We start from the raw sequence: 24,145 nt of genomic DNA on the forward strand, positions 1-24,145 counted from the left end.
TTAACTCGAATGTATTTACAAGTATTAAAAAAACTCAATAGACGTCAATATCTTTAAATTTTCCAGTTATTACAAATATTAACTTATCCGGTAAATCATTTTTGTTTCTTGATTTGAAAGATAAAAACAAATTATTTTGGATAAAGTTATTTTCAAACTATTTGGCGCAGCGAAAAAATTGTACAAAAGTTTAGTAATTTATTAGCTTTGTTAAAATAAATTCGAGAACTTATTAAAATTATAATGGAAGCTGTAATGGTCTGAATATATAAAGTTTTAATATAAAAAGTTGGAACAAAGTTTGAAAATTCCAATCAGGGTTTAGATTTAGACTAAGCTACTAATCCAGCGACCATGGCGCCTGCAACGACGCAGAAACATCGACAGTTTCAAAATAATAATCGCGGTAAGTCCAGTAGAATCCAGTGTTTATAGTGAACGTGAAAGTTTAAAAACTATAATAAAAATATATATTTACTTTTTTTTATAGTTTAAAATGTATAAATTTTTTTGTTAGTAAAACATTTTAATAACTAAAATACCTAAAAATAATTCCATTGAAATTACTATCATTATTAACAACAACCCGAGTAGAAATTTTTTCGTCTTCCTTAGAAGGACCGGACCAGGCATGCCTGATCAGGACTAGATAAGGCATGTAACGCAGATGATTGGTCTGGACCTGATCAGGATGAGATGAGATTTCCCGATCTGGACCTGATCAGGAAATCTCATTTCATCCTGATCAGCTCGGTCCTTTTAAAAAACACGAATGTATATTTTTGAAAAAATTGTTTAACAAAAAAAAGCGAATTGATATAAATATGTATTAACATAATTATTATAATATTTATTTCCGTTTATTTTTTCCAATGTATTATTTATTTATGTTTTTACTTTAAATATTAATTATTTTTATTTATTTTTATGTTATTAATTAATTATTATTATTAATTAAATTTTATTTATTAACTTCTAATGATTAACTACTAATTACTATTTCCTATTACTTACGACTGCTGCACTGTGTAGAAATGGACTCCCTGCTAGATTGTCCTGATAACTGTATATATACTAAGTGCGCTTAAAAACATTAATAGCGCGATTCAGGCTCAGTTCGCGTCATTTCTTTCAGGCCATCCTGATCTGGACCGGACCAGGTCCTGATCCAGTATGCCTTACCATACTTGGTAAGATTTTACATCAGGCTAGCCTTGTCTGGACCGGACCTGGTCCTGATCCAGTATGCCTTACCATACTTGATTATATTTTACATCAGGCTATCCTTGTCTGGACCGGACCTGGTCCTGATCCACTATGCCTTACCATACTTGATTATATTTTATATCAGGCTATCCTTGTCTGGACCGGACCTGGTCCTGATAGAGCTTGCCGGATCAGGCATGCCTTATTCTATCCTGATCCGGTCCAGATACATGATCTGGTTGAGCCTGACCTTTTTTCTACTCGGGAAGAAACTTGATAATAATCTGTCAAGTCATATAAACAATTTTTTTTATCTAACTTAGAAAAATAAGTTTTAGCTTATTATTACTAAGTGAAGTCTGGAACTTATACACGATGAGTGGAGCCAAGTTGGAACCGCGTAAGTAGACACAACTATGTCAAAGATGCAAAATATTTAGAAGACCGAAAAAATTGTTTATTTTATTAAAAAACTAGCTGTACCCGGCGCGCGTTGCCACGCTTTTTTTGATCTTACCAACTCTTCTTCTTCTTCTTCTTAATTAATGGCTTTCAATAGTGCCAAATGAGCACAGATGATTTCGCCAATGTCACGTAGAATGGAGAATACACGAAGGAGATTGATCGGTGCGGTCGATATTACAACCTTCGTTAGTTTACTTAAAAAGTATATTGAAAATAGTAGTTGTTAGTATGACATAAAATATCTCTTCACCTAGAACAACACAAACATTAAAGTTAGTAAGGTATATTATATTATAGTACTATGTTATGCTAGGACATTAACAAATATATAATTACACACACCTAATAGATATTTACAACTTTATTCTATTACGTTTGATATATTGACATAAAAATTTACAAAATGGACTGAACACAAGCATCAATAAACATTCAATATTTACAGGACGGGGGATTTTGCGGGGAAGGACATCATATAGGGGATAAAGGAGATTAGGACAATTAAAAAGAATATGGGATGCTGAACCGTCATCGAGGCCACATTCGCACAGAGAGTGGTCTCGTACCCTGATTTTTGCCAGATGAACCGGAGTGCTCGCATGACCAAGACGTAAACGGCAGATTGTGGACAAAACCCAGCGATCGGCATGTTTAAGAAGAAAAAACCAAGGGCGTCTTGGTATTTCAGGTTGTATGGAAGCATAGAACTTTCCCTTTACCGATTTTGACTCAACCCAAAACGAGTTCCAGGACTTGTCAAGATGAGTTTTCGCCAGAGCGCGTAAGTCATTGGAAGAGTTATAAAAGTGTTCTACGGAGCCAGTTTGTATAGCCATTTTCGCGCAGGAATCAGCAGTCTCGTTACCCGGGATGCCTGAGTGACCGGGAATCCACACCAAAATAACTTGCAATCCTTTTTGATAACATAGGAACATAACCTCTCTTATCTTTAAAATAATAGAAATTCTTAGTTTACTACGAAAGGGGTTAGCTTTTATAGCTAACAGGCAGCTGAGAGAGTCGGTGCAGATTACAGTTTGTCCTAAGTTGTGGGAGATAGCGTAAGAGACAGCTTCCAGAATGGCAATAGCTTCACCACTAAATACTGAAGTTTCAGGAGGGCATTTAAATTGTAGTACGATTCTATATTTTGGGATCCAACAGGCAGCACCCACACAGCTATTGGGGGAAAGCTTGGATGCATCAGTGTAAATAAAAAGGTGTTCTGACCAATTTTGATGAACAATATTTTGGAAAATAAAATTTGTGTCTGATGCTCCTTTTACCAGACCAAGATCTGTGATGATAGGAGGGTTATATACAAGGGCTTGAAACGGAGTAGTAAAAAGAGGATTAGAGGGGAAGGATTTCAGGAGGTGAGGCAGTCTGGTAAATTCAAGAAAACTGTCTAGCAGGCAAGATGAGGTTCTGACATTGGAACAGAGATGGGATAGTTCGTTAAGACGGGATATGAGGGGATGGGATGACAATTGTAGCGATTTTGCGATAAAACGATCGCATAAAAATCTTCTCCGGAACTGCAAAGGGGGCTCAACACACTCTACCTGTAAGGCGTTTGTAGGTGTAGATTTCATGGCACCTAGGATTATTCTCAGGCACTTGTACTGAATTTTGTTCAATTTATCAGAAATAGATTTATTGAGAGGGTCAAAAATAAACATGGCGTAGTCCAAGTGACTACGGACTATCGCGTTATAAACGAGTTTTAGAGTGTAAGGATGTGCTCCCCACCAAACACCTGAAACGGCTCTAAGGGCGTTAATATTTTTCTCACATTTTTTAATGACATGTTCTGTATGAGAAAATCCATTCAGTCTGTGATCGAGTACTACACCTAAAAATTTGGCCTTAGTCGCGAGGTGAATGTGTTGACCCCCCAATGACAAGTCCAAAGAAGGGATGTTTCTTTTCCTAGTGAACACCACCGCTTGACTCTTAGGGATCGACAAAGACAAGCCATGATCCGAAAGCCATTGGTCCAGATAATTTAAAGCAGAATTAAGTCGAAAAGTTAAATCATCCACGGAATTTGACATTTGATATAACACAATATCATCCGCATATTGCAGAATATTGCAGAAACTATTCACAGACAGTTCGAGATCATGTGTGTATATACTGTAGAGTAGAGGACTAAGGACTGAGCCCTGAGGGAGACCTTTCCAGACAAGTCTGGGGGGAAGAGAAAGGTGCTGATGTTTAACCACTATGGATCTGTTAATTAACATATTGCAGATGAAATGGACTATCCTCGGCGGAATACTCAGCTGTAGCATTTTCTGCCTGAGTACCGGAAGAAGAACATTGTCATAGGCAGAAGTGATATCTAGAAAAACACCCACAAGGTACTCACCCTTAGCAAAGGCAATTCGAATGTCTGTGGAAAGAATACTAAGGCTATCAATTGTGCTCAACCCCTTCCGAAAGCCAAACTGGAAGGGCGAGAGAATATTTCTGCTTTCAATTATCCATTCCAAGCGGTTTTTTATAAGGTGTTCAGTAATTTTGGCTAGAGTAGAAGATAAAGCTATAGGTCTGTAAGAGTTTGATTCTGAGGGATCCTTACCTGGTTTCAAAATTGGTATAATGATTTGCGACTTCCAAGATTGTGGGACGATTCCTTTTATGAAACCAGCGTTAATAATGTTTAAGAAGAAATTCTTTGCTTTATCACTTAAGTTTACGATAAACGAATAGGGTACACCATCTTCCCCAGGACACGAATCTTTAAGGCTATTTAAAGCACATTGCAGTTCCGAAAAAGAAAATGGGGCATCCATCTCGCTATATGTAAACAGGGACATGGTATTAACAAAACATTCCTGATTTGGAACAAAAGGTGGAGCAAGTTTATCAGCAAAGTCATTAAGCCAAACAGTGGGATCGTTGGAGAGGGGATCATCGTGACTGAAGGATCGACGGAATTTCTTAAGATTTAACCAGACGACACGGGCAGGAGATCTGGGACCAAGGGACTCACAGAACTTAGCCCAGCCTTGTCTTTTCTTTTTGTGAAATAATCGTTTAATTTTAGCATTAATACGTTGATATTTGATGAAATTTTCATTGGACATAGATAGCGTGTATGAATGTTCTGCTTCTGTTCTTTCCCTTATTAAAACACTACATTCCTCATCCCACCAAGGGGAAGGTGGATGTAGGAAAGGTTTATTGCTTTTCTTTTTAAAATTACTGTTGGCAGATGTGATGATTGTATGATAAAAGAGTTCGTAGTATAAAAAGATATTTCCATCATCTCTAAAATCAGGTAGGTTATCCAAAATGTTATCAACCGATGCTGAATAAGCAAGCCAGTTTGCACTATTAATATTGTACTTAAGTAGGGGGTTTGGGATAATAGAAGGATTTGCTCTATGGGATAGGGAGAGAAGAATAGGGAAATGATCACTACCATAAGTTGTAGGAAGAGTTTTAAAGGAAAGAAGGGAGGAGAGAGACGTTGATGAAACAGAGAGATCCACAGCAGACTTTGCATTCTGATGAGGGAATACTCTTCGCGTCGGCGATCCATCATTGAGGATGCAGAGGTTGGCATCATCAAATATGTCCATCAACAAGGAAGAAAACCCGTCACATGAATGACAACCCCATGCTGTGTGGTGAGTATTAAAGTCCCCCATGATAAGGATAGGGTTCGGGAGAGCAGAGAATATGGAGCGTAATTGAGGACCAAGGGACGAGGAAGGGTGAGGAATGTACAAAGAGACGAAAGAGATGTTTAGGGCTCTGATTGCAACTGCATTAATATGAGGACTTAGGGGAGGTAAAGGGATATGGGAGAAAGGAATGGAGTGCCGGATGAAAATGGCACTACCAGCATACCCGTCACTTCTGTCATCCCTCAAACAGTAGAAACCAGGGACCCGAAAACGGGATCCAGGAATCAACCATGTTTCAGCGATGGCAATAATGACGGGCTTATGGAGGTTGATTAGTGAAAGGAGTTCGTGTTTTTTAGGACGAAGGCTTTAACAATTCCATTGGAGGAAATTGTGTTGGTACATTTTTTAGAACTTCTAAGAGATGAGACAGTGGATTGGCAACGTTGGTCGGTAAAGTCGAGTCAGTATATTTTGAAGCGATTGATATAAGAATTTGAAAGATATCTTGTAAAAGGTTAGAGATGTTTGGAGACGAATTGGGAGTATTATTATTCTTAAGGGCACAGCCGTTAGGTTGAGAAGAGGGGACGTTGGAAATAATTAAGTTGTGAGTCTGTCTGTCGTAACCTTTGCCTAAAGGAGCTCGGGGATGAGGAGTTCGGACTACTGTTTTATATGATCGAGTTGATGGAGTGATTGGGAAAGTGGGAGAGAAAGGAGGAGGATTTTGAGGAGTATTGGAGGAGTATGAAGGAGTGGAAAACATCTCCTTCGCCACCTCTGCATAGGATCTATTGGCAGGGGGAATACGGGAAGACGCTTCCAAGTACGAGATACTCTCTTGAGACATTATGATCTTGATCGACTGCTGGCGGGAGAACTCTGGACAAGACTTACTGGTTGTATAGTGGGAGCCTGAACAGTGTAAACATGTGGCTTTGTCCTCAGTGACATCACAAGATTCACCCGTATGGGGTTGCGAGCACTTGAAACATCTGGGTTGAGATCTGCACTGTGTTTTAATGTGCCCATACCGGCAACAGTTAAGGCATTGAATCGTTGGAAATTTATAAATTTCAACAGGGAGAGAAGTATGATAAGAATAAATTTTCTCAGGGAGTAATTGTCCTCTGAAAGTCAAGACTACGGACTGGGTTGGCAACCATGAGACAGTTCCTTCACTTATTGATTTTCTGTTCAAACGTCTAGCTTTGATGACCTCCCCGCAGCCAGAAGGGAGCTCAAGAGATTCCACCAGCTCCTTCATAGACCAGTCTACTGGTACGCCTTTAACCAAGCCCATTTTAGTTATATTGTAAGTCGGTACAGCGGTTTTGAATTTGCACATCTCAAGTACTGGGTTAGTAATAAAATTATTAGCAGCTTGTGCAGATACAAATTCGACCGAAATTTTATTTCGGCCGATGTTTTTTACGCCATCATTCACTATATTTTTAATTTTGTGAGTATGCAAAAATTGGCCGAATTTGATGGCTCGGATAGTAGTTCCTGCAGCTGGGTCTGAGACTTCTCTAGAGACATGAACTATGAAGGGACCTTTGTCTTCATCTGAGTAGGATTTAGGAGTGTCGGCATATAATGGGTGGATATAAACGGTTTGTATCGACGGAATAGCCGTGGAAGGATGGTTGACAATGATTTTGGGGGAAGGATTGGCTGTGTTTGGGTCATCAGTCGCTTGACGTTTACGTGAACTTTGTGTACCATCCGGATCCGGAGGATCCGGAGGGTCCGGAGGACGGTCTACGTCCATCTTATATTATTTTATAAAAGAGAAAAAAAAATACTAGTAATATAACCTAATAATTACAACAAAAAATAAATAACCTAATATGTTAAATAAAAACACTTACCCAACCTTGTCAATGTTAATATAAACTATTATAACCAAATACCAACTATTTTCACTATAAAATTTACAAAACAAACTGAAAAACACAAATAAAAACACCAAAAATCTCTCTGACACGTGTGTTAACCAAAGCTAACGCAAGCGAAAAAACTAGATCTCATTAGAAGACAGAAGTCAATTCAATATTCGATCTTACCAACTCAGAAACCTTTGTGGGCTCATGCACAACACTGTGCTGAAGATTATGACATGATCAAATGCATAGTTTACGATTCTATAAAGGACATACAGACAAACATACATTATATGTATATATTTAATATACATACTTTTATATAGACACTTTTTTTATTGTTACTTACTATTATTAGTTTTTTATTTTTTACAAATTGTATTGTGCGATGCTTGTTTCGTATTAGCTGAAGGGACATATCTTCGATTTACTTGCAATTAGTATCGCTTCAGTCTGTAATATCCCACTACTGGGCATAGGCCTCTTTCCCCATGTAGGAGAAGGATCAGAGCTTAATCCACGACGCTGCTCCAATGCGGGTTGGCAGATATATTCCCTACTATGAGTAACGATCGCTATCAGGTGTACATGATAACAACCGGGACCGACGGCTTAACGTGCTCTCCGAGGCACGGTGGGGAGACCCACAAGGACTGCACAAACACCCAGACCACGGCAAACAATGGCCAATACAAATGTTTGTCATGTGCGGGGATCGAACCTGCATCTGCCAGAGCAACAGCAATGCATGGCTGTAACCGTTGCGCCAACGTGTGTCAAAATTAGTATCGAAATGTCAAAAACGCCAAACACTTAGTCATCTTAGAACTTTATCTATTATAATATATAAAAGTACAAACTTTATTAAATTATGAACAATGATAGGGGGATTAATTACGTGAGCTTAGAATGGAGGAGGGGAGCGATGCAATGAAATTTCACCAAATCTCATTTAATCCGAATCGAAAATCTCTCCTCAACTTCAAAAAATTTAAAAAAATTGCACGAAAAAGTATACGAGTCTCCATGAATTGAGTAAAAATTTTGAAAAAAGTGTTATTTTGTCTGTTTTTTAATAATTAATAATAATAATAATTTGTTAATAAAAATTTATTTATTTTAATACTTTGTTGATGATATTATAGATAAAAAATTACTTACGACAAAATATTTTTTTACACACATATAAATACATTTTACAATACAAGATTTACAACAAACGTGCAAAAGCTGCCTCGCCACTAAAAGGAATTTCTTACATCATCGCTTCAGTCTGTAATATATCCTACAATAGTAGTTCTCCTACATGGGGAAATGGACCCAATAGGGTATAGGCCTTTTTCCCCATGTAGGAGAAGGATCAAAGCTTAATCCACCACGCTGCTCCAATGCGTGTTGACAGGTATATTTCCTACCTATGAGTAACGACCGCTATCAGGTGTACATTATAACAATCGGGACCGACAGCTTAACATGCTCTTCGAGGCACGGTGGGGAGATCCACAAGGACTAAAAACCAGACCGGAAATAAATATTTATATAAACACAAATATCTACTCCGAGCCGGAATCGAACCCGCGACCGTCAGGGTATAGGCGCCGTCGACGCACCATTACGCCTTTCTTACATCATGAGTAAATTTATTTACTACACGAAGCAGTTGGCTCGTAAAGTAATTTAATCTTAGTAGACATTAACAACGGAATTACTTAATAAACTCTGGTGTACTTCTTATAGGGAATAGTTAATATTTCAAAAGACAAACAGTTTGATTGCGGTTGATATTTTAAAGAATAAGAACTGTGCTTAGGTTATATTAAAATAAAACAATATAAATATATTGTGTTCTTTTATTAAAATATTTACACTACTGACTTAATTGGATATTATTAATATACAGAAAAGTTTTCTTACAATGTCACTGATATAACGAGTGTGATTTAAAACAGTCAAAATGAAAGAGAATACAAAAAATGCTTTTTTTATTGTTTGTAAAACTTTTAAGACGTTATTTTTATCAAATTATTTAAAAAAATCGTACAGTAAATGTACAGCGATTTTCGGCCTGTATTCGAACTTGGTTTGAAAATTTACTGACTTTAATTAAACAAGCAATGTTTACAACATCTTTATATGAGAACTCTTCATAATTAAAAGTGTAATGAGACAATCACATTTACTTTAACATGATTTTAACTTGAGCATAAGTTTAATTCCTTTTGAAAATAAATCCATTATTGCCAAATTATATTTACATTCATTTGTCGAAAATTCCGATTTATTTAACAGGGTTGCCAACATAATAAAAAAAAAATGAAAAACCTACAACTTCTGTTTCTTTTTTATTAATTTCAAGCTATTTGGTGACACGTAAGCTACTTAGCAACTACTAGTACTAAGTATTTCATGCAAGATATTACCAATGTTATGTTAAAACAATACTTATTTTGAAAAAGTCACTACGTAATTTTTTGCCGATTCATCTCTGCAGAATCTACATTCCGAATCGGTGGTAGTTTCACTTTTAACATGCAGGTTATTTTTGATTTTGATTTTATTAGTTAATAGTATGTATAGTATACTAGTACTAGTAGTAGTACTTTGAGCTCCAGGTGTCAATTACACAAGGATAAGATGGTAAGCCGTTGGTCTGTGTGTATTATAACACTAGTAGAGTCGCTCGGCTTGGCTCGGACCGTTTTGTGCGGCATACTCTGCCATACGACGTTCAAGCTCAGGTCGGAAATGCCTTATGAGACCTTGGACTGGCCAAGCGGCACCATCACCCAAAGCGCAGATAGTATGCCCTGTAATATAACATCATATTAGCATCAAAGTTGTTATATCTAAATATAATATACATTTAACTAGCTGACCCTGTAAACGTTGTTCTGCCATACAGATAGGGTTACCTTTATCATATAGAGTTATGTAACAAAATAGCCGAAACAAAAATCGGTCAAGATGTATCGGTATTAGATGAATATATATCTGTCTTGAAGAAAGAGCTAAATAATGGGTCATATGTCTGTCAATTAAAACAGCAATGACAAATTTTAAAATCAAGTTTCACACTCAACAATAGTTGTAAAAAAATGTGTTGTTTACACATGCACTTAAAAGTCACTTAAATTTTGTACAAAATATGAAACAAATTATGAAACTAAATAAAATCAGACAAGAGAACACATCACTACAATAACTATTTATAATTAGGAAGACAATTTATATATTGAAGACAATGTCTAATATTTTTTGTGTTAATATTATAAATTATCATAAGCATAGAAAATAATAATTAATTTAAAATGTTAACCTTCAATTTGTTTTGAGATCTCCCACAACATGTCAATTTCCTTAGGCGATGCGTTGCCATCGACGAATCTAAAATCATGACAATATTTTATGTATGTATGTATTTAATAATTTTTTAATCGAATTATAAAATTTACTGTCATAACATTAAATAATTAGTACATAACTCCTAATAAAGCAAAGTTTAAATACTCTGATACTGGCAAATCCGCAAGGGAGCCATTTCAAGAATAATAATAATAATAATAAATAATTAGTAGGTACATATAATAATTATTTTTCTAATTAAATTAGTTTTCTAAGGATCTATTTTACCCATAACAAGTAATTTTGAGCAAATCTAGTAAGAACATATCCAAAATGATAAGAGTAACAAGAACAGTTGCAAGAAACTTTAGCTATTTGGTATTAAAAACAATATATAAACAGTTAAGTTAAAATATTGTTTTTTACAGACAGCCATGCCGGAACTGTTTATAAAACATTACCTGTATATAATCTTATTCATCCACGAGACACCCTCCCTGCAAGGCGTACACTGTCCACATGACTCGTGCTTGTAAAACATAATGAGACGAGCGATCGCTTTCACTATGTCAGTAGACTTATCCATAACTATGATGGCCGCTGTGCCTAGAGACGTTTGAGCAGCAACCAGACCATCAAAATCCATAAGAACTGTTTCACAGACACTGAAATTGATATAGTTTTATAATTAATCATCATTAGATTAGTTGATGAGGTAATTCTTGGCTAAGATTGTTATTACATACCGAAAAAAATTGAACTTAAATGTATGAAATAATTAATATTTTAGATGTAAAATATATGTGATTGACTGTTAGAGACGTCTTTCGCTTACATAAAAAGCTATATTATTTCCGAGTGTTTTAGGCAATATTACATTTCATTCCTAATGTGATGAGCATTAACATGGGTTGTGATGCCCACAGTGTGGGACGTCCTCCGGCCCGTTGGACCGACGATCTACGTAAGATTGCCGGTGTCGGCTGGATGAGGATTGCGGAAGACCGGGATGTCTGGCGCGAACTTGGGGAGGCCTATGTCCAGCAGTGGAGTGCGATAGGCTGGAGTGAGTGAGTGAGTGAGTGAGTGAGTGAGTGAGTGAGTGAGTGAGTGAGTGAGTGAGTGAGTGAGTGAGTGAGTGAGTGAGTGAGTGAGTGAGTGAGTGAGTGATGCCACTGGGCAGGAACAGAACCATATAAAATATTTAAGCGGATGGATGGTTGTAAGTCTCCTTAATAGTTATAATACATTTTGTTTCTTTTATAACTTTTTCTGTGGTGTGTTCTGTCCCTCATTAATGAAAAATTCATAAATGTGGGCACAGGAAGTAAAATTAATATCAAAAAGCTACTAACTCCTTTGGGATGAGCGGAGTAGAAGATCCTCCAGGGATGATAGCCAGCAAGTTATCCCATCCCCCCGTGACACCACCAGCGTGTCTCTCTATTAGCTCCTTGAGGGGGATGCTCATCTCCTCCTCCACGGTGCAGGGGGTGTTCACGTGCCCCGAGATGTTGAACAGCTTGGTACCGCTGTTACGTGGACGACCGAACGATGCAAACCACTTGCCACCGCGACGGCAGATTGTCTGGAATTTTATTTAATGGTCATTAAAACATTTGAGCGTTATTTATATATAATATATAAAAATGAAACCCATTTCTCTATACAACGCCATAAATAAAGAACGATTATCGATTTTATTCATCTTTTTGAAGTAAAAACTGCTTTTTTGGCACACCGCACATACATTTTTTCGTAAGTAGTAAGTTAGATTGATCCATCACACTATTAAGTGAAAGGCTCGATTGGGTGAACTCGGGACTCGGGAAAGATACAGTCAGCTGCTCTTCGCTGCTGTGTCGCTGTGTTTAAAATATTCAATTAATCTATATATTATATAATTATATAAAAATCTATTGCTGTTCGTTTGTTTCGCTAAAACTCGAGAATGGCTGGACCGATTTGGCAAATTTTGATCTTGAAATATTTATTGAAGTTCAGTAAAGGTTTAAACGATGAGAAACATGAACAATAAGTTTCGGAAAATAGTAAACACGGCAATTTAATTTTCCAATGCAAAATGTTTCTACATCTTTTGTCAAAAAAATTGTAACTTGGCTGTCAAATATTTATTGGTACATTCAGAAAGTCTTTCACAAACATATGAAGGAGATGATACGAAGTTCACCGGGTCATCTAATACGTAATAATTGTCATTATTTATTTTCTAATTCTTATTATATTATTACTTGACGACGCGTTAAAGCGCCGGTTTCAGCACTGGCTGTTGCGCTGGCGGTCGCGGGTTCGATCCCCGCTCATGACAGATATTTGTATTGGTCATATTATACACGTTTATCATGTAGTGGGCGTTTGTGCTTGTGTATTGTGTTTCCAGACCCCCGACACACCGTGTCGGCGCTCTAGCCAATTAAGCTATGGAACGATGTGATGTAGATCGAAATTTTTGATATGATGATTTTTAAATTCGGTTTAACGAATCATGACGCCGTCTATATTATTATTATTATTATTATTTTATAATGCACTAGCAGCTCTTGGAGCTGATGCGTGCATATCACTGCACTTATGTTCTCTCTACTTTAGTTTTTAAATGTTCATCCAGTCTGTTTTTAAAAGTGTTTACTGATGGTGCACCAATCACTGATTCTGGCAGCTTGTTCCATTGGGTAACTACGCGATTTGGCAAAAAGTGACATCTGGGGTTGCTATAGCAAGGAGATCTTGTAAGTTTTTGAGAATGTCCTCTTAATTTTGGATTTGGATTCATAATATACATGTCTTTAAAATTCTTGATATTATAATGTCCAGTTAGAATTTTGTATGTTTCAATGAGATCACCCCTCTGTCTACGTTGTTCCAATGTACTTAATTTAAGTTCTGAAAGTCGTTCTTCATATGTCTTATGTCTTAGTGAGGTCACCATTTTTGTAGCTCTACGTTGTACTTTTTCCAGCATTTCTATGTCTTTCCTAAAGTATGGACTCCAGATTTGGAAAGCGTATTCTAGTAGTGGACGGATGTAAGTTTTATAAATTTTGATAAACAAGTCTTTTGTAATAATGTTAAAAGCTTTTCTTATTATATAGAGCATAGAATTAGTCCTTTTTGTTATACTTATGATGTGAACGTCCCACTTTAGGTTATGTGTAATGTTCACGCCAAGATCTTTTTGGTAGTTTACGGGTTTTAGGTGTACATTTCCTATTTTGTAAGACATTTTAGGGTTGTTGCTACCTATGTGTAAAACTGTACACTTTGCTGCATTTAGTGACATTAGCCAGTCTTGTGTCCATTGTACAATGCGATCTAGGTCTTGCTGTATAACATTGTGACTGATGAGAGGGTTACCGATTATTTTAGTATCATCAGCAAAAATGGACAGACATGATTTGACAACACTTTTTAGGTCAGTAATAAAAATTCCAAATAGGATTGGTCCGAGCACAGATCCCTGTGGTACGCCACTGTGAACATTATGAGTTTCTGACAGAGTATCTCCAACTCTAACCCTGAATTTTCTATCTGTCAAGAAGTCTGATATCCACCGGAGGAGTTGTCCTCGGATTCCAAAGTGCTCCAGTTTTGCTATCAGCATTTTAATAGGAACCCGATCAAAAGCTTTCTCATAGTCTAAGTATATGGTATCTGTTGGATGGTGTTTGTTCCAGTTTGATGTCCATTTATCGAGGCAAGCAAGAAGGTTGGTGACAACTGATCGCCCAGGAACAAACCCATGTTGTTCATCAATAATTATATTTTCGATTGTAATAAACTTTCTTAATTCTCCTGCTATTATTTTTTCCATTGTTTTGCAAACAATACTTGTAAGGCTAATTGGCCGGTAGTTGGATGCAAGGAATTTATCACCTTTTTTATATATTGGAGTAACATGCGCTTCCTTCCATTCCTGCGGTAGGGTTCCTGTTTTAAGAGATATGTTCATTATATGTGCTAGTTGATGACTAAGTATATGGCTGCATTGTTTAAGTAGTATGGAGGGCAGTGAATCTGGCCCCATTGAGGTGGTCTCGTTGAATGTTTTCAATGTTTTACGAACAATTTCTGGTGAGATTGTGACACTTTCTATGGCGTTGATAACTCGTGGCATTTGTATAGTAGGTATAACAGTGTTTGGTGGCTCTACAACAAAGGATTTTTCAAATTGTTTAGCAAATATGTTTGCGACTTTCTCTTGGTCGTTAGTTACGCTGTTACTATCGTCCTTCAGTGATGGAGGTACTGATACTGTTGAGGAGAGCTGTTGGCGTATATAGGAGTAAAATGATTTAGGTCCTCTGTTAACAACACCTCTTTCGAATTCCTTGCGTAAGTTCCTAACTACAGTCACAATTTTATTATTAATCCTGCGGTAGTCCATGTAAGAATCAATAGAATTTTCCAGCAAATATTTTCTCCATAGACTCTTTTTATTTTCAATCATGTCTAACACATACTGACTAATCCATGGTTTATTTATGTTACGTTTAGAGTATCTGATTGTTAGGGGGACATGAGTTTTAATAGCGTTGCGGATTATTTTCGAAAAATTCCTCCAGGCAAGATTAACATCGAGACATTCCAATTCCATAACATTATTCTTTAAAAGTGTTTTGTTTATTTCATCATAATCAGCCTTGAAGAAATTCCGTCTTTGTGAAGGAATGTGGTATTTTTTAGAGGACTGAACGTCTATTTGCATTGTGGCCATAAGTACAAGGTGATCACTCTTTCCTATATTTGGATGGTATTCTACTTTTGAACAGAGATTCTCCTCATTACACAGGATCAAGTCTAACAGGGATTCCTCGTCATTCCTCTTTCTTGTTATACATGTGACTAGTTGGTCCAGATTACTATTTACGTACATATCGACAAAGTTACCATGAAGTGTGTTATAGTATTCAGTATCTACATTTTGCAGTGGCCACTTTAGGTCTGGGAGGTTAAAATCTCCCATAATAAGTAAGGGTATTTTCCCAGCAGATGCTTTTTTGATTGTTTCAAATAGTGATTTGTCGGTATCCTCGAATGTGTAATGCGTTGGTCGATATACACCTGCAACTATTACCTCGAATTGACCATACTTCAAGTTCAACCAGAGCGCCTCGACCTGTACATTGCAGTTGTAAGTTGGATGAAGAGTTGCCTGTATAGGCATCCCACAGAGTTGGTGTGATACGTATATGGCCACTCCCCCCCACCCCGTTCCTTTAATTCTGTCATGCCTAAATAGGACGTAGCCAGTAATATCCACTAAACTATGAGAAATTGCAGGTTTTAAATGTGTTTCTGTAATGATAATACATGTGGGTTTTAACTTATTTACTTCAGCGATAAGCAAATCTCTTTTAGCCATTAACGATGCCAGGTTTGTATAGAAAAAGGTAAATTCGACAAAAGTGTTTCCACATGTCGTTAGTTTTTTGTACTGACAATAGTAGGAATACTATTTACATACTTGATGGTCAAGTTAGTTTCACCATTATCAGTCCTACGGCTCAGTTCCTCACGTAAGCTTTTTAAGTAGTTACGTTGGTAAGGCGTAAGGTCATTTTTAGCCTTTATATTGGCGGGTAATTTTTTGTTGTTCTTCAGTATAGTTAAGGCGGCCCTTTTGTGTGAGAAGACAACTTTAAGCGGGCGAGGAGATGAGCCTTGCTGGGGCTTACCGAGGCGTATAACAGCGACGGGTGGTTCAGATTCCGAAATTTTGGAAAATGCCTGCTGGACCTGAGTTTTATCATATTGATTTCGTACCTTTTTATCTCGAGATTCATCTCCCGTTTCAAGTTGACACTCAGTTACACCAAACATGATGATATTTGCACTGCGCTTTTTCCTCTCCGCTAATTCGGCGAGAATGCTTTCCATGTTTGTAGATTGGCTTTGCTTAGATTGAAGTTTCTCAACTTCAATTTTTAGTTGAGAAACCATATTTCTCAGCGCCGGTAGTTGCCTAACACCTAATTCACAGTCGGGACATAAATATTTTAACGTAGGAGACTGCAGCACTACCACTCTCAGCTCCGTTGCTAGCAACCCACTACATTTCACACAAATTTGCCTTTCGCAACCATGACACTTAATTTTTGGATTTTTATCATCAACTTTAGATATGTCTTTATTGCACTTCATGCAGTTGGCCATTTTATTATATAAATTCGTATTTCTGATGAACAAGAAGTAAAATTCTTGTAGGGTTAGGTAAGGTGATGGTTGACACAAATAATCAAATCAATCGCTCACATCGATAACACATGTACTGTTGTTTTGGTGCAAAATATACACAAACGCAATATTTTTAGTTCGAAACTAGCAAATTATCTAATATTTATCAATATTTTTCGTAACACGTCGCGAGAATACAAGTGCACTTTTTCAGCGGGGGTAGACGAAAAAATTTATATTATAGTAGTAGTAGTGTAAAGAACTCACTGTCAGTCGGAGACGCGGGTTCGATCTCCGCTGGAGCGGTCAATTTTTGATATGATATTCAAAAATGTTTAGAATCCCTAATGTGTGGGTAACACAAAAATAAAATCGTACATATTAAAAAAAAAAGAATGAAAATTTGTAAATTTTACTAAGAATTAGCGACGTCCACACAGGAGAAGCTGTGGGCTGTTGTATATTATAATAATAACATAAACAGTAACCGGAATTATACAGTTATTTCTAAATTTTACCTTGAACACTATGTTTTGTTTTTCTATTCATTTTTAATTACATTTATGACACAATAAAGATAATTACCACAAAAAATAATATAATATCAATTAACTTACGGGTGCAACCGCTATAGTCTCTACATTGTTGACAGTAGTGGGGCATCCAAATAGACCAACATCAGCTGGGAATGGAGGCTTTAGTCGTGGCTTTCCCTGCTTGCCTTCAATGGACTCGATGAGAGCAGTTTCCTCTCCACAGATATAAGCACCAGCCCCACGGTGGACGAAAACATCAAAGTCGTAGCCCGAACCACAGGCGTTTTTACCAATCAAACCCGCTTGGTAAGCCTGAAATAAAGATAATATATAATTAATATTACAATTACATAGGTACGATGATTCGACAGTAAAGCGAATTATCTAGCCATAATTGCAGTCAACGCTCAGTGAACAAGAAATGCAAAGTAATTAGTCAGTTCTTTATTATATTTCATTATTGTACTTTAAAACTTAGTTACTAATTTTAAAAGACACTTTACTTTAAAATATATTTCCATCAATGAATGTTAAAAGTAAATAAAATTAAAATAGACAGCAATTTCCATCTAATATAAATGAATGAAATAAGGCAATGAATTACTAACAAGCTCAACATTGCTTAGCCTTGATACATTACAGTGCAATTAACTGTAAGATATTTTAAAAACCACATTATTATTATTATATTAACTAATATCTTCACTAAGTATATTGAAAATATATCACTAACAAAATTTAAATCTTACATATAACCATTAACTTTTTCATTTAAAAGTACATATGTATACATTCTGTGACACAATAGTTTCAAAAACACATGTAGATTTTTAATTAATTTTTATTTTAAAAGTTCACGTTTTTTAATTCAAATAATACAATAATAATATTATTTCTATGCCCTGTCCTATACCCAAAGGTTGTCCGGAAGAAATAGCTCTTTTAGCGATAAGACTGCCTTTGTACGTCTTCCTCTAATTGTACTACTTTGGTTTGTATCTGTTAATGGTGTGCAATAAAGAATATTATTATTATATTAAATAATACTTACTTCAGCAATTGCAACTTGCAGATTACTGGCTTCATTGTAAAACTCTCCTCTGATATAAATGTAGGCCGCTTGAGCGCCCATAGCCTTTCCAGCAATCAAACAACCCTCGACTAGCTTGTGAGGGTCATGACGCATTATTTCCCTATCTTTGCAAGTACCTGGCTCTCCTTCATCAGCATTTACTACTAAGTATTTAGGTCTACCATCAGAAGGTTTGTTCATGAAAGACCACTTCATACCGGTTGGAAAACCGGCACCTCCACGACCACGGAGCCCAGATGTTTTGAGTTCATCTATGTTAAAGAAAAAATTATTGTTGATGAAATTGATAAATGTTAATATTACCAGGATATAATTGTCAAAATTTGTAACAGCTATCTGATATTTTGAAAAAGCAATTTTGATATTTTTCTACGGAGTATTGAAACTAGTTTAATTACTTTCCAAACAAGTTTAGTATAATATAAATAGGATAGTTTAGAACTCCTAAGCAAAATTCCAATTAACGTTCCCTCTCCGATACCACAATATCCCATTTCACTATTTGCTTATAAAAACCCAAAGAACAAACCTCGGTTATTATTTTCTCATCCCTAGACTGAGTAGACTCTACAGAGAATTTACAGTTAAAAACGAGTAATCTTTGCAGATAACCTAGTTAAATTTAAGAAGAAAATATTAGTCATTTGATTCCTCAAATCAAAAGCTATGTAGCTCTAATATTATTTTTATTGGTTTATAATAGTAATAGTTATTTAGTTCTTTATTTCGTATGTATTTTTTTATTTAAATCCTGAATGTTCAAAATCTTTTAAATAGGCAGACGACTTAATTATCTAAAGCGCATGCTGTAACTACCTTTAAGAGGAATTATATGTACAGTCGACTGTCGTTAATTCAAACCTGCGATAATTCAAACCTCTCTATAATTCAAAGTCATCACGAGCTCCCTACAAAATCTCTTTATATTTCGAACTAACTCTATATATTTTTATACACTTCGTAATTCGAACGAAAAAACCATTGCTATGTAACAAAACGACGCATTAATTCGAACTCATTGGCGTCAAACACTCGACAATTCCAAGTTGTAGAGAAAAAGAAACAGAAAGCTTGTAAGTACATTTAGAGACAAGTTCAAACTTGTACACATTGTATACAGATTAAAAGTTTGTGTTAGTTTAGACTCCTAAAAAGTATAAATGCTTGATGATTGCTGAAAAGAAGAAGTAAATCGAAAAAGTAGAGAGAGGTGAGAAGGAAGGTGATTTTTTCATTGTTAAAGAATAGCAGTTAATAAATTTGTATGTAATAATTGATCAACACTTAATAATTCGAAGTTTTATTTATTTTCTCTCAAAAATTTCGAACCATTTGATATTTCAAACACTCGATAATTCGTAATATTTTTCGAGTCCCCCGGGTTTCGAATTAGCGAGAGTCGACTGTATATATTTAATACCTTGGCATATAACTGATTGTAAGTTTTTTTAAACATGTAATTCTGTTGGTGGTTCTTACTAATAAATAAATAAATTCCTTAGAAATATTTTTAAGTTTATCCTTTTTTTTTTAAATAGCCTATCACAAGTTAGTTTAAAAATGTATGGAAGGTCTACATAGGCCCAATAGAAGCCACAAATATTACTTTTAGAATTTTTGTCTATCTGTCTTTATGTTTGTCCGCACAATACGCAAAAATTACTGAATGGCATTTGATGAGACTTTTGCAGTTGTATGGCTGGAGGTCTCACTTAAAAAGTAGTGCCTGTTTCATCTTAATATGCTGCTTAGAAACTAAAATATTAACAATATTTCACACTAATGAATTTATGGGCACAGCTAATCAAAAATATAAATATTTTTCAAATTACAAATATTAATGTTAATAGCACATATAGGAATCATATATGGCAAATAACCCTAAAATAGAGTTTTTAAAAGAGGGAGTTTGCTATTATTTATATTTTTTAAAGTTTTACTGTGTAATTGACTTTTGGCCATCTTTCCCAAGTTTAACTTAAGAATACTTTATTTTTATTAAATCAACTAATTAACGATTGCACAATATTATTATATTTTTGTATTTTAGAATAATATAGATTTATACACAATAATAGATTAGTAACACAAATTAATAATTTTAAATACGTACTGACAATCCAATCTGTTCCTTTGAGCATGATTTCCTTGGTCATATACCAGTCTCCGCGACGTAAGGCTCCTTTTAGTCGCCAATCATGTCGCCCATACAAATTTGTGAAAATTCTGTCACTGTCCGCAAGTGGTCCAAATTTCGTTTTGGTGCTTTCAGTCTGTTGGAAACGCACTGAACCATTGTTGATAGTAGCCAAAGGTCCGATTATGCCTGTAAAAATTTGTCAAAATTATGTAAGCTGACGTCTACGCCACAATTACTAAACTCAAACACGGTCTTTCTACATATAAAACCCTAGTCATATTTTCACAACATGTTTGAAATATATTATATGTATTCACCTAAATGGCTCTTAGACCCTTGAATAATCCTCGCCAGCGCACCAGCCATTTTTATTATTTTCTAATTTTCTTAATCAGAATCGAAACCTTCAAATGTCAATTTCCATTTGCCAAATTTTTATTGTCAATATCTGTAAACTATTATAGATTAAAAAGAAAAGCCTGTAACAGAAAGTAACAATAATTATGTTAAAAAAGTAAAATAAAACCCTTATTTTGATTGCCCTAGTTGTGGAGGTGAAGCTATCATTATTTTTATTATGTTTGATTGCTTCAATTTATGTATAAATGTATATTATCATCAGTAATTGTAATTCTATAATTGGTTTAAATTTAAATAGTTTACGATAGCTAAAACAATTCTTTAATGTAATAAAACGTCTAAACATAGTGGCAAATTACTTTTACTTAGATATCTACTATTTAGTGCCTTATTTAAATAGGTTAAGAGCTAGGATGAAATAAATAGGATATTTTTTATCTTTGGTATCTCAACAGCTGTTTGACAGCTGTGGCTGTAAATTTTAATCCAAATAAATACACAAATTCAGACTAGGCTGTATGGATTATAGTCCTTTGCCTTTCCCTATTGGGGATAAATTTTAAAACAACACAACAACCAAATAAATACAATACCGGTAGGTATTCTTTATATTATCAGTGTTCTTATAGTCTCGGCTTACTTAACTTTTATCATGTGAGTTTATCATTATTGAAACATTTTAAATATTTCTATTTTTTGTTTTTCTTCAATATGACTAGAACTCGACTTTTTAATTATCATAAACGTATATCATAAAAGAAAAAACTATTTAAATGTATTACTGTTAGACTGCTAGTTACTATAAAGTCTTTTTATATGTGATAAGAAACCTTTTTATCTTAATATTTTATTTGTAGTAAGAATGGCAGCTGTGATACCAGCGGTGACAAAATTATCAAGCCGAATAATAAGAATTCTTGGCTGTAACCCTGGTCCTATGACTCTGCAAGGTACCAATACTTATTTAATTGGAACCGGAAAAAAGTATGTACGACATCCATCTTAATTCAGTATCTCAGTCCTTTTGAATTCATATTATTATATTAAATGATTATTATTCTTTTTTATATATATATTTTTCATAAACTTTATTACCAGGACCCATAACTTTAAAAGTACAAGTTTTGTAGTTAAAAGCATAATATAATTTAAATCTGTTAAAATTTAAACAGATCTAACTTTTTATATGAATCAAATTCTTTTGAGAAAATTTACCATTAACTCATATTCAGTTACTTTTGTTGTTATATTTATTTGAGTTATTACTGTTTATTTTATATACATTTAACTTCCCGTATGTATGTATTATTTATAACTTTTTTTTTTATAATTAATTTTAATATAATTTAAGCTCTTAATTTTTCTTTTCAGTCGCATTTTGCTAGATACTGGTGACAAAGATGTGTCAGAGTATCAGAAGAACCTTTCAGAAGTGGTAAAAGCAGAACAAATTAACATAGAACATATTGTAGTTACACATTGGCATCATGACCATATTGGTGGGGTAGAGAACTTGTACGGAACTATTGCAAGTTAGTGCTTTTCTTGTATTATATTTTCCTCAAAAAAAAAAAGATGGAAGGTCGTTCTCTGTTCGACTGTATTTTTTTTTTATGTGTGACCCTATAAATTTTTACTGAGTGTACCAATTTGATCATTCTTTTTTTAATGAAAAGTGCTTGTCATGTGTTCCAATTTTAATTTGGTCGTCATCTGAGAGTACTTTATTGTGTTATCACTAATGTATTTGACTGTTTTATTGATCCTCTGTTGTATTACTTGTTGATATAATTAAAGTTGATTTTTTAATTTGCAAGCATTGCAGCATTGTTATTTTTAATATAACACTCACCCACATAGATAAAATGTCATGAACTTAAGAAAAATGTATAATCATGATTGTTACAGGTTGTGTAAACTAAGACAGTACTTGTATCATGATAAAATTTTTCATCCATTGTATATTTTTGCTTAAGTTTTACAAAATTACACCTATATCTATGCTTACTCTAAGAAATTCTATACTTAACCCACAACATATAAATTAATTTATTAAATTAAATAATTTCAGAACAACCTACAATTTGGAAACATAGAAGAGACCCCAGTGATGCCCCAGATAATGAACTACCAAGTAATTTGCCTTTAAATTGGTTGACTGATGGCCAAGAGATCAAAGTCCAAGGCGCTACAGTAAAAATCCACCATACACCAGGACACACTACCGATCATGTGGTCATTACTTTAATAGAAGAAAATATTTTATTTAGCGGTGATTGTATATTGGGCGAGGGGACAGCAGTGTTTGAAGATTTATATACTTATATGAAAAGTTTAAATACAATATTGGAATTTAAACCGAAAGTTATATATCCGGGACATGGCAACATTATTGACGTTAGTTATTTTTTTGTTTACTTTTGTTTATATTGCAATAGTGGCCTATGGACAGAACAATTTAATTACTTTTACTGAATTAGCTGGTGTATTTTCTTTTCCAATTCGAACAAAATATTTTTATCCAAAAACTTAAAAACATAGTAATATAGTGTAGTAATATATCATATGTCCTTAGTAATAGTGTATTTTTTCCACTCAAAATAAATTGTTTGTATCTTCTTCAAAAATTAGTTCAAAAATAAAAAAAAAATAATTCTAAACAAAAAGCACTTTATTGATATTGTTTATGTTACAGAATCCGATAGAGAAAATAGAATACTATATAGCTCATCGAAACCAAAGGGAAGAACAGATACTTGATGTATTAAAGAAAAATAAGGAAAAGAAGTTTAATGAAATGGATTTAGTTAAAATAATATACATAGAAACACCAGATCACTTATGGCCGGCAGCGGCATATAACGTGAGCCATCACTTGAAAAAGTTGACGAAGGAGAATAAAATCACATGCTTTAATGTGGATGGTGAAAATAAGTGGCAGTATGTCGGTTCTCAGAGTAACCTATAATATAATACATGAAAACTGCAGCTTTTTGTAACTTTGACAGTGGTTAATTATGGATTTAGAAACTAAAGGGAAAAAAGGTTATCTATGTTAATATTAAAGAATAAAAAAAAAACTCCAGGATTCTTGACCGTGATATTAAAATTATATTTTTTTTTATATAATACTATGTTCATTTATTTAATAAAATATAATATTGTTTAAGTTGAAAAAAATCCCACATAAATTATAATTTATTCCTAAAGGAATTAAATAGTCATAAAATTCCTACTAGACAATTTAATCACTATAACACGAATCACAAATCCTAAAG

At 34.7% G+C, this 24,145-nt stretch overlaps 2 protein-coding genes and 1 long non-coding RNA gene across 4 annotated transcripts; 1 reads left to right on the forward strand and 2 right to left on the reverse strand.

The window, feature by feature from the left end:
- Positions 1-1,841: 1,841 nt before the first annotated feature.
- LOC123669092 lies at positions 1,842-7,333 on the reverse strand. Its single transcript, XR_006745686.1, has 2 exons — positions 7,190-7,333; positions 1,842-1,921 (listed from the first exon to the last, which is right to left on the reverse strand). It is a non-coding gene; the product is annotated as an uncharacterized LOC123669092 (long non-coding RNA).
- A 1,704-nt stretch (positions 7,334-9,037) lies between these two features.
- LOC123669315 (NADH dehydrogenase [ubiquinone] flavoprotein 1, mitochondrial) lies at positions 9,038-20,962 on the reverse strand. The gene is made up of 8 exons (XM_045602924.1): positions 20,825-20,962; positions 20,481-20,693; positions 18,326-18,618; positions 17,356-17,586; positions 11,899-12,131; positions 11,005-11,208; positions 10,518-10,585; positions 9,038-10,008 (listed from the first exon to the last, which is right to left on the reverse strand). The coding sequence occupies exons 1-8, from the start codon at positions 20,871-20,873 to the stop codon at positions 9,869-9,871; spliced, it is 1,431 nt and encodes a 476-aa protein (XP_045458880.1). The 5' UTR covers positions 20,874-20,962; the 3' UTR covers positions 9,038-9,868.
- A 290-nt stretch (positions 20,963-21,252) lies between these two features.
- LOC123669317 (beta-lactamase-like protein 2 homolog) lies at positions 21,253-23,968 on the forward strand. 2 transcript variants are annotated; one of them, XM_045602926.1, is made up of 6 exons: positions 21,253-21,357; positions 21,448-21,462; positions 21,725-21,851; positions 22,239-22,399; positions 22,939-23,264; positions 23,563-23,968. In XM_045602926.1, the coding sequence occupies exons 3-6, from the start codon at positions 21,730-21,732 to the stop codon at positions 23,833-23,835; spliced, it is 882 nt and encodes a 293-aa protein (XP_045458882.1). In that variant the 5' UTR covers positions 21,253-21,357; positions 21,448-21,462; positions 21,725-21,729; the 3' UTR covers positions 23,836-23,968. The 2 variants fall into 2 exon arrangements, with proteins under 2 accessions (XP_045458882.1, XP_045458883.1); XM_045602927.1 differs by lacking the exon at positions 21,253-21,357 and having other exon boundaries at positions 21,444-21,521.
- Positions 23,969-24,145: the final 177 nt, after the last annotated feature.

Source organism: Melitaea cinxia, chromosome 3, assembly GCF_905220565.1.
Source record: "Melitaea cinxia chromosome 3, ilMelCinx1.1, whole genome shotgun sequence".
In the NCBI taxonomy this organism is placed as follows: domain Eukaryota; kingdom Metazoa; phylum Arthropoda; class Insecta; order Lepidoptera; family Nymphalidae; genus Melitaea; species Melitaea cinxia.

Coding starts and splice junctions, on each gene's coding strand:
- LOC123669315 (XM_045602924.1), bottom strand. CDS start 20,873: ATGGCTGGTGCGCTGGCGAGGATTATTCAAGGGTCTAAGAGCCATTTA. Junction 20,694..20,824: donor AGGGTCTAAGAGCCATTTAG/GTGAATACATAT, acceptor AAATTTTTACAG/GCATAATCGGACCTTTGGCT. Junction 11,209..11,898: donor ACTCCGCTCATCCCAAAGGA/GTTAGTAGCTTT, acceptor TATCAATTTCAG/TGTCTGTGAAACAGTTCTTA.
- LOC123669317 (XM_045602926.1), top strand. CDS start 21,730: ATGGCAGCTGTGATACCAGCGGTGACAAAATTATCAAGCCGAATAATA. Junction 21,852..22,238: donor TTAATTGGAACCGGAAAAAA/GTATGTACGACA, acceptor TTTTCTTTTCAG/TCGCATTTTGCTAGATACTG. Junction 22,400..22,938: donor CTTGTACGGAACTATTGCAA/GTTAGTGCTTTT, acceptor AAATAATTTCAG/AACAACCTACAATTTGGAAA.